This window comes from Argentina silus (genome assembly GCF_951799395.1).
Source record: "Argentina silus genome assembly, chromosome: 9".
NCBI lineage: Eukaryota > Metazoa > Chordata > Actinopteri > Argentiniformes > Argentinidae > Argentina > Argentina silus.
This window is the reverse complement of record NC_139663.1, coordinates 17965255-17974612: the sequence shown is the minus strand read 5'-3', so window position 1 is coordinate 17974612 and position 9358 is coordinate 17965255. Positions and strand designations below refer to the sequence as shown.

Genomic DNA, 9358 nt, shown 5'->3' with positions numbered 1-9358 from the left:
CATGTTGCATCAAAGCCAATCGGATGAGTGTGCGTTAATGTCGATGAGGAAAGCAACGCCACTATGAGCCCCGGCGCTGTCAAGTGTTCACTTTCATCAATGCTTGTGTTCATACCTGTCATTCAATACTATAGGCCTACAACAGACACGCTGCCTTTGAAGTCCATTCACAACAAACATTGATTGACTCAATTTATGAACGTTTTAATTGTATCTGTCCCGAACAAATTAATACGTTATCGTTGTTATTTGTACTTGTAAAGGTGCTCTACCTAAAGTGTGTATGGTTGGTTTACATTTCTATTGCTATTTAGTATTTTTTTTAGATTGGCTTTTTGTACTTACCATCCATTATAATTGTATACATGGAATTTGCTGTACTAGTTAGTTAATTTGTATCAGGTTTTTTTAGATTGGCTTTTCGTGCTTTCCATCCATTATAACTGTATAATTGTAAATTGCTGCACTATACAGAAATCTCTTTATATGATTGAGTATCTGCTGTCTACAGACTGTGTACTGTCTACTGCAAAGTTACTGCATATAATGCCATCTCTCAGTAAAGACAAATTGAGAAAATGAGATATCCTGCCAACATCATGCCATAAAGGAAAAGTCTTCCTAATCTCCAGAACTGTCATTACCCTCTTGACTTGACTAGTGTGTGGGTGGCTGCTTGAAATCTCACTGAGCCAGCTTAGAGAGAGGTGAGGTCAGGTCTCTATCAGTTTCTTTAAGCCCTGGTATTTCGGCATGCTGGGAGGAAAGAACACTCCAGAAGAGAGTGTTCCGGGTGGGTTATGGATACGACCCTCCGCTGGTTGTCCACCCAACTCTGGAGACACCGTGTGAAGGGTCTTATCTTCACCTTGTGTGTCGCTTTGCTGCTAATGCTCCTGGCTTCTCAGTCTCTGCAGCAGCCAAGGTAAGGGACAGACGTCTGTGTGTCTTTGTGTCCTTGAGTTTCTCTCTTACTCCCCCCCCCCCCCACACACCAGTCTGAACTGTCTCTGGCTGGCATATCAACCGCTGTACAGATTTAGCTAATCCACTAGCAAAATTGCAACCTATCAGTTTAGAGTCAATGGTTATTGTAACAATGTGGCAGTTAGGAACATCGATTAATGGAAAGTGTTTGGTCATGGCAGAGAGTTTAGCTGTAAAATTATCCTGCAGAAACAGACTCAACCTAGATGCCCTTTTTAATTGTTATTTATGGTTTTACCTCTCGTCCTAACCCTTTTAATTGAAATCCTCCATCTTTCTCTTTCCAAAAGCCATTATTTTGGACACAAGGGCCACAAAAGAAGACCGGTGCAAGAGAGGGGGAGCGATGCTCAGAACAGACCTACCCCACCCCACGGAAACCCCCATGGGCCCAAAAGAGGGAAGGAGGCTCCGACACCCGGCCTGCAGTCTCAACAGGACCCCAATGGGTTTACCATTCAGAGGATAAGAAAAAAACCTATACCTGTAGCTTTCCTCAAAACACACAAGACTGGAAGCGGCACCGTCCAGAACCTGATGTTCCGTCTCGGGGAGAGGGAGAGCCTCACGTTCGCCTTCCCCTACTACACCTACCAGTTCAGCTACCCAGATAAGTATGTATGGGCACATGGCTACAGGCCCCTTTCAGTGATTTAAACATTACATTACAAGATTATCTCCTCTAGGAAAGACCTTTCATTCATTTGATGAATACATCTATTGTATTGCAATGTTCCACTTAAGGGTGCACCTGTAGAACACCTGGGAGGACATACAGATACCTCTCACTGCTTTAATGTGGGTTACCTTCTACCCCTCTCCAGGTTTCAGGCAGAGTTTGTGGATGAGCTCCCACCAGGCTCCACCCAGTTTGACATGCTCTGCAGCCACATGCGTCTGGACCTGGGCCAACTGAGACAGGTGATGCCGCAGAACACCGTCTACGTCACGCTGCTGCGTGACCCTTTTCGAACCTTTGAGTCTGTTTTCACCTACTACACCTCTACGGTACCTGCATTCACCCACGCCAAGAGGGCCGCCAAAGCAGCACACAGAAAGTCAGCCCTTTCCGTCTTCCTGGAGGCCCCAGAGTCGTACTGGGACCCCAAAGAGACTAGGAACAGCCTAGCCAGGAACCCCATGACCTTTGACCTGGGCCTCAGTAGCCAGGAGTGGAACGCGTCCTGGCCGGCTCAGCTTGCTCAACTGGAGGAGACCTTCCAGCTGGTGATGATCGCCGAACACTTTGACGAGTCCCTGGTTCTCCTGGGGGCGCTCCTTCAGCTGGAGCCTGAGGAGCTGGCCTACGTGCACCTGAACTCCCGCTCCGCCGCAGACGTTACCCCGCTGGACGAGGACACCAAGGCCAGGCTCCAGGTGTGGAACAGCCTGGATGTGCTGCTCTACGACTTCTTCCTGCAGGTGTTCTGGGAGAAGGCTGAACAGTACGGTGTGGAGAGGTTGAGAAGGGAGGTGGTGCAGCTGAGGGCCTCTACTGAGAGGGTCAGACAGAAGTGTGTGGCCAGGGAAGGGGTGCCACCGGGGGAGTTGGAGGACCTGGTCAGGCCCCGGCAGACAGACACGGCCACCATCCTGGGTTATGAGCTACGAGGGAACCTGACACAGCAGGAGCGGAGTCTCTGTGTGCGGCTAGTGCTGCCTGAGCTCCAGTACCACTCTCACCTGTATTTCCAGCAGTATGGGCGGGACATGAGGTCCACACCTACAGACTAATGTGTGATAAGAGAAAACACAGAATTGACAGCTTTGAACGTCACAACTTTCAGTATTTATACACAAAATGTGTATTTAAAAAAATAAAATAAAAGCACATTACAAAAAAACTATTTCTTTCAAAGCATTAACTTTCCATATTTAGAATATTTATTTGGGAAAAAATACAGGGCTAAAGCAACCGTATACAGATCGAGAGAATGAATCTTATTAACTGATGCCTTTTCAAGTTGATCCTTGTATAGACGTCACACAACCCCATGTAAAAACCATTACACACACACACTTCGCCAAGGAAAACAAATTGATTCCTAACAGCGTGGCATTGTGTACGTCACATGGACTAAGGAATCCAATTTCCTAATCCATTCACACACAGCACATCCTGTCACATGACGTCAAATAGCAGCTCAGACTCTCAGACTCTCTTCTAGTCTGATGCTTAACCAATGTTGAAACACATGTTTATAGACAATTGGACAGAGCTGTATCCACGAGGATGAAAAAAAGGTAAGCTCCTGTGGCTTTCAGCCCGGGCATAGAGACCCAGTCAGATATACTGTAGTCTCTTAGTGAATGTTACTTATAAATACATTCTGGAATTTCCCACAACCATGAGCTGTTGGATTTAATGTACAGTGTGTGTCTAAGTATGATCCTTCATGTAACACAGTAAACAATTAAGAAACAAGCTCAAAAACATACTAATCATATTAAAATCTTCATAAAAAAAAAAAAATATCATATCAAAAACCTTCAATTAAAAACAAGCAGATGTCAAAACCGACAATATATAACTTACTTAAAACCAATAAATACATGAGAACAAGGTCATTGACTGGTAATGGTTGCCATGCTTTATTCAGAACGACCACCTTAGTTATTGCCTGTGGAGGTGGAGGATAGAGGATGGTGCTGGGGCTGGTCCTTGTCAGTAGTTGCCACTATGGAAGCACCAATGTGTATGTGTGTGTGTGTGTGTGTGTGTGTGAGTAGATGTGTGAATAATGTTCACTTCTTGCCACTCAGGGCAGGTTCAGTCTCTCAGGTGTTCACAGTAACACATACTCGTCCATGCTGCTACTGCTGTCACCGGTGTTGGTCCTGCTCAGCCTCCCATTGGTCAGGATGTGAGTGACAGAGTCTGAGGGCCAATCACTCTCCTCCTCCAGCCCCCCGTCCAGCCCCTGACCATGTCCCTCTGAAAAGGTGAAGATGGGGTACTTGGACGAGGAGAGAGCCTGGGAGAGACAGAGGGATGCCTTAGAGAGCTATGCGATAGGAGATCCATTGTGCCCATGTTTTCTCTCTCCTCTGAGACTGTGTTGTAAGATTTGACATTAACAAAATAAGACGATAAGAATTCACTTGAAACGTCGCAACATCGCAACCAAACCCACCAAAAGCCGGAGTGTTTGCGTCCGTAAAGAAGGACATGTTTTGGAACAATCTGCAAAACCTTCTTTACAGACACAAAGCACACGATTCATTCAACAAAATGGATACATGCATCTTTATCTCACGGCATATCTCTCAAGGACATGCAGCTGGATCCCGTCCAGGGTTGAAACCTGTAACTAGCCCATTCCCCTGACCACGACTCCACACAGCCACACATACCACGCTGACAGCTGAGCACAGGGACTCAAAGTCCTTCTGGCCCTTGGCATAGAAGCCAATGGTGCAGCTGGGGTCCATGCGATTGATGCTCATTTTCCTGGGGCACTTACAGTGGAATGACTGCAGAGAGAGAGAGAGAGAGAGAGAGAGAGAGAGAGAGAGAGAGAGAGAATTTGGTTTAGTGTATCCTATAAACGATGCTAAATGGACACAACTGTCAGACAAATCATGGGAAAGAACAACACAGAACAACCAAAAAACAGGAAGCCGGCCCTTCTGTTTACCTCCAGGGGGAAGTTCTCCTGTGTGGTGTCCACTGAGGACTGGCAGTAGTGAGGGTCCAAGTACAACAGCTGCTCGTCTGTAACACATGAGCACAGCCAGAGTGAGGAAGAAAAGGACAGAAAGGGGGGGGAACGTAGGAACAGAATGAAAGAGGAGGACCATACTCTACTGCACCTTGGTAGCCAACGAAGTACAGAGAGTGTTTGGGTTTGCCTCCGATGATTCCAATGCAGCATTCCAACCCGAGGAGGTTCTACGGACAGATAAGAATAGAGGCATGGCTTTCCATTCCCTATAGGTGTGGGTGTGTGTGTGTCTCTGTGTGTGTGTGTGTGTTACTGTGACTTCACACATACTTTGACACATCCGATGTAGGTGGGGTTGAGAGTTTCTCCTCCCAGACGAACAGGGATCAGGATGATGACGGACTTCCAGGCTTGACTGGGTCCAGTGGGGCCCTCAGAGAGAGGGCGCTCACACAGCCTCACCACGTCCTGTATGTACACTACACACACACACACACACACACACACACACACACACACACACACACACACACACACACACACACACACACAGGGGAGTGATGAGAAGTCAGGAGAAAAAAATAAAATAAAAACACCATCTACTACTGAAGTAGTTGGGATGCATTGCCGAATAGTGAGGATCGGGAGATAAGAGTCTCTCACCAGTGCAGTCTTGTGCCACATACACTGCCAGATTGGGAACCTCAGCCGATGCTGCCACAGCTTTACTGTAACAAACAAATATTCCACATTACAAAGAGAGGCTGCATGGTCCTGAATAGAGTACTGGGGGGTGGGGGGGGAAGGGGGGCTGGGTGAGACAGCAGATTTAGGTTCTCCAAAGGTCTCACCGGAGTATGTGTGCCACAATGGAGGGGCCGTACCAGTCCCCAGCCTTCCTCCCTGAGCTTTTGCCCAGCTCTACCAACTGGTGCAGCCCAAACGGAGAGTGGGGATCGTCTCCAAACCAGGACACCACCCGTGTGTGTGTGCCCTCACTCCGGCTGTCCAGGTGGGACCCTAGGCTGTTCCTACGGACTTTCTTGGCTCCCTGTAGACCTGTCCTGCCACTGTCATGGCGGGGGGATGAGTGAGACTCCAGTGCCTCCGTGTCATCTTTGGGAAGACGGAGGCCCGAGGGCCAGGACCAGCCTGGAAACAACGGAGGGACAAGGGACGTGACTGTGATATAATATAATGTGGAACGCTGGCCATCAGGATATGAATACAATGCAGAGTGCTGTTATTGCAACCAGGTGTGTGTGTGTGTGTGTGTGTGTGTGTGTGTCAGTGCTCTTACGTGGGGCGAGCATGTGTAGCAGTAGCCCCTGTGCCAGCAGCATCTGTCCGCTCCGTAGCATGCAGCCCCAGCCACTGTCTGTGGTCAGAGTGGAGCCCCCCAGCTGTGGGAACCCCCGCCTGTACGTCATCCACAGCAGAGACGCAAAGGCCCGGCGGAAACGTTCCCTGTCAACTGATAACAAATATTGAATGAATGAGGAGCTCTCACAGATCTTTCCTGGTTTCATCGTGGTCCTCTGTGGCTCCGTTGGTAGAGCATGGCGGTAACAACGCTTAGGTTGTGGGTTTGATTCCTGCTGGGACCATATATACTGAAATGTATGCACTCACTGCAATGTAAGTCGCCTTGGATAAAAGCGTCAGCGAAATGGCATATATTATATATATATTATCAACACGACCTGTGATGGTAGAGAAACATTAGCCAGTACAACCTGCAAACCAACAATTCAAAATTAGACAATATCATTCCATATAACACATTGGTGTAGGGATTTAATTTTTTTTTTTTTTTAAATACATGTTTAAGCACTTTATAGGGGAGGTTTCTCAACAAGCCCTACAGGGTTTTCTTAACCTCCCCTGCAACAATGCCTTTATTTCTCCAATTTATCTTTCTTTTTTGTTATGTGTGTATACAAATCAAAAAACACGCTGAGCTCTCAGGGCATCTGTCACCTCCAAGACTGAGCAGGAAGGTCTGTCCAAGCAGGGCCAGAGGAGAGGTCTTGCTGAAGTGGGACTTTGACTTGAATGACCAGCCTAATAAAGGACAAAAAGAAGTCAAATGACAAACAAAAGAGGCCTGCTCAATGTTTGGGTAAACACAGACATTTCACGTGCACTGACTGTATTTGACACTGTTCCATGCAGAGACCAGCTTGGACTTGAGTCTTCCCCTCTCCTCTGGTTCCTCTTGGTCATCGTCATGATCATCCCTGCCTCTCTCAGAGCCCTGGTGGCCCAAAGACACCGTGGAGAGGTGGAACCAGTCGTCAGTGGTTGGCTGGTCACCGTCGGTCCACTGGCCCTCACAAGAAGTACTGGAGTCCATGACAACTGGGGTCGGCCAACACTGAGTGTGGAGGACGTCGCCTTATGGCCATAGCAACCTGTGTGTGGAGAGGCATGGGGCGGTTAGGGAGTTGTTTTGGCCTTAAATGGTCTGTGGCTGATTCTGCACACTGATTAGTGACAAGCGATTGTCTTTTGAGTTCTTCCCTCAATACTGCGGAGTGGCAAAATAGATAGCTTAAAAGATTATGGATGAGTGGTGAAAGGCTTGTAATGAGAGCAGTTTCATACAAAGTCCTCTATCCAGGAACTAGGCATGTTTATTTCCAACAGCAACAACGTTAATAATTCACCTTGTCATTGAATTAGACAGAAGGCATGTGACTTGTGATCTTGTGATCAGAGGAATTTCAGATATCTAGTTGCGCGTGTTCTTTGTGAGTTATTTGACTATAATTAAATGACTGAATGGAGCATTATCTGACTTTGCATTCGTACAAAGTATCCACATGTATGATTGCAGTTTATGAGCCATATCAGTGTCATGAAACAATACAGATGCAGATATAGGTAACTTAAGCTATGGGTTTTCAATGTCACATATAGTTTTCTTTCCAAAAGCTTTTATTGTCTTGATTCTCTCGATAATCTTTTGATTATCATCTGTCATCCGCAGGGAATAACCTGTTCTACCGGAATAATCTGCTAATAATAGTGTGGCACACCTACCAATTGAGTCATCAAACAAAAAACACAACATCATTGGGATCAACTTTGAATCTTTGATCAAAGAAATGTGGTTTTTTTAATGTAACCACATTTCCCCATAATGTTAAATATCTGATCCAAATTAAAATGAAAATATGTCTACAGAAAGAGTGGGTGTTCGCTGTCATATGATACCTTGAGCTTGAAAATATCTCTTTTGGTTGTTAAGGTACAGTAAGTGAAGTGGATTCACATCTGGTAACAGAAAGACTAAATGACAGAAATGCATAATTAGTAGGCTTGCTTCAATTTTTGTTTGGATCTTTCTATACCTCCCCTCTCTCATCCATCCATCCATCCATCTTCTCTTTCATCTGTCAATCCAATCAAGCAACCTCTCTCACTTTCTTTCAATTACCCAGAAAATCATCAACCCTGATTAAAGCTCTCTGATACCCATTAAACTTTAAATCTATCTAACCTTTCAACTATTGAAAAACACGATAATGCAAATTGCAGAATTGACCATTTTTTAAAATCAAAGTCGCAATCAGACCACCAAATACGCTACAGAAGTCCTATATATATATATATATATATATATATATATATATATATATATATATATATATATATATATGTAATTAACGGTCAACATGTAAAAAAGTTTTCAATATAAATATATAAAGTCAATATTTAGTTAATGACAGCATCAGCTGCTGCATTTCTGGATTTGAATGTCATTCTGTACACGATGATGAGCTAAAATAGGGAAACAAAGGTAGAAATATACAATAGACACTCTCATTAAGGCAATAATGTATTCTTTTATCAACTTATATGAAACAGTAAAAAGGGAAATTGATAACAATTCTTATCCCCTACTGTTTATGACGAAAGACGGTTGAGAAATGTAAATATCATTTCTGACTTTTTTCCCCCAAAAATGTACTTAGCCTTCATTTGACACCCAGTTTAATATGCTCTGATGAGTTTCACATTTCGGTCGCTACACGACCTTTTGCTCTTAATGAGATGGCTAGCTAAACAGATAAACCACAAGCTAACTGTAGTGCGCCTCTTAGCCGATCAACAATCTGTCCTCTTACCTTCATTCATACATCTGTCATCCTGTGTCGTTCACAACAAGCCAACTGTCAACAAAGACTCATCTGATTCAGGGTGCTTTCATAAAAAAAGGACCTGATCCCAGATTACAAAAGTGATCTAGAGTCTAGCTTCCTGTTTGTCTACTCGGTGACCCATACCGACATCGTGATTGGCCAGCGAGGACCAATGGTTTTATATGTGTAACGTGTGAACTCTCCACTCCAGATATCTCTCTAGGAGAAGAAATAGAGCTACACAAGAATGGATGGATTCTCTCAGAATTTTATTAGACGTTCTGCACTTTAGGCTTTTTTTTGCATTAGTTTTTCACAACAGTGCCTAGTAGGGAATAAATGACATGGACTACAATGAATAGAGAGAAGTGTCACAAAAAGGTCATTACCACACTAAGACAAAATGGACAGAGGCCATCATAGGGGTATATTGCAACTCTCAGTCTTATGGAATGACAGAAGTAAAACTGCAGAAAATAGGACAACCACATAGATTTGGTAGATTCTCCACTGTAGCGACTTACAATTTAGAGATTTAAATAACAATGTAAAAGAAAA

At 44.8% G+C, this 9358-nt stretch overlaps 2 protein-coding genes across 2 annotated transcripts; one reads left to right on the top strand and one right to left on the bottom strand.

The window, feature by feature from the left end:
- Positions 1 to 594: 594 nt before the first annotated feature.
- LOC310809045 (galactose-3-O-sulfotransferase 2) lies at positions 595 to 2721 on the top strand (the record flags this gene model as incomplete). The annotated part of the gene is made up of 3 exons (XM_083676171.1): positions 595 to 925; positions 1278 to 1601; positions 1812 to 2721. Exons 1-3 carry the CDS (start codon positions 801 to 803, stop codon positions 2719 to 2721), a joined length of 1359 nt encoding a protein of 452 aa, XP_083532297.1. The 5' UTR covers positions 595 to 800.
- Positions 2722 to 2848: 127 nt separating this feature from the next.
- Positions 2849 to 8919, bottom strand: LOC310809044 (cysteine protease atg4da-like). The gene is made up of 11 exons (XM_083676170.1): positions 8786 to 8919; positions 6804 to 7066; positions 6633 to 6716; positions 5953 to 6126; positions 5504 to 5804; positions 5316 to 5380; positions 4983 to 5131; positions 4801 to 4879; positions 4626 to 4702; positions 4342 to 4461; positions 2849 to 3962 (listed from the first exon to the last, which is right to left on the bottom strand). Exons 2-11 carry the CDS (start codon positions 7006 to 7008, stop codon positions 3774 to 3776), a joined length of 1443 nt encoding a protein of 480 aa, XP_083532296.1. The 5' UTR covers positions 7009 to 7066; positions 8786 to 8919; the 3' UTR covers positions 2849 to 3773.
- Between the last annotated feature and the right edge of the window lie 439 nt (positions 8920 to 9358).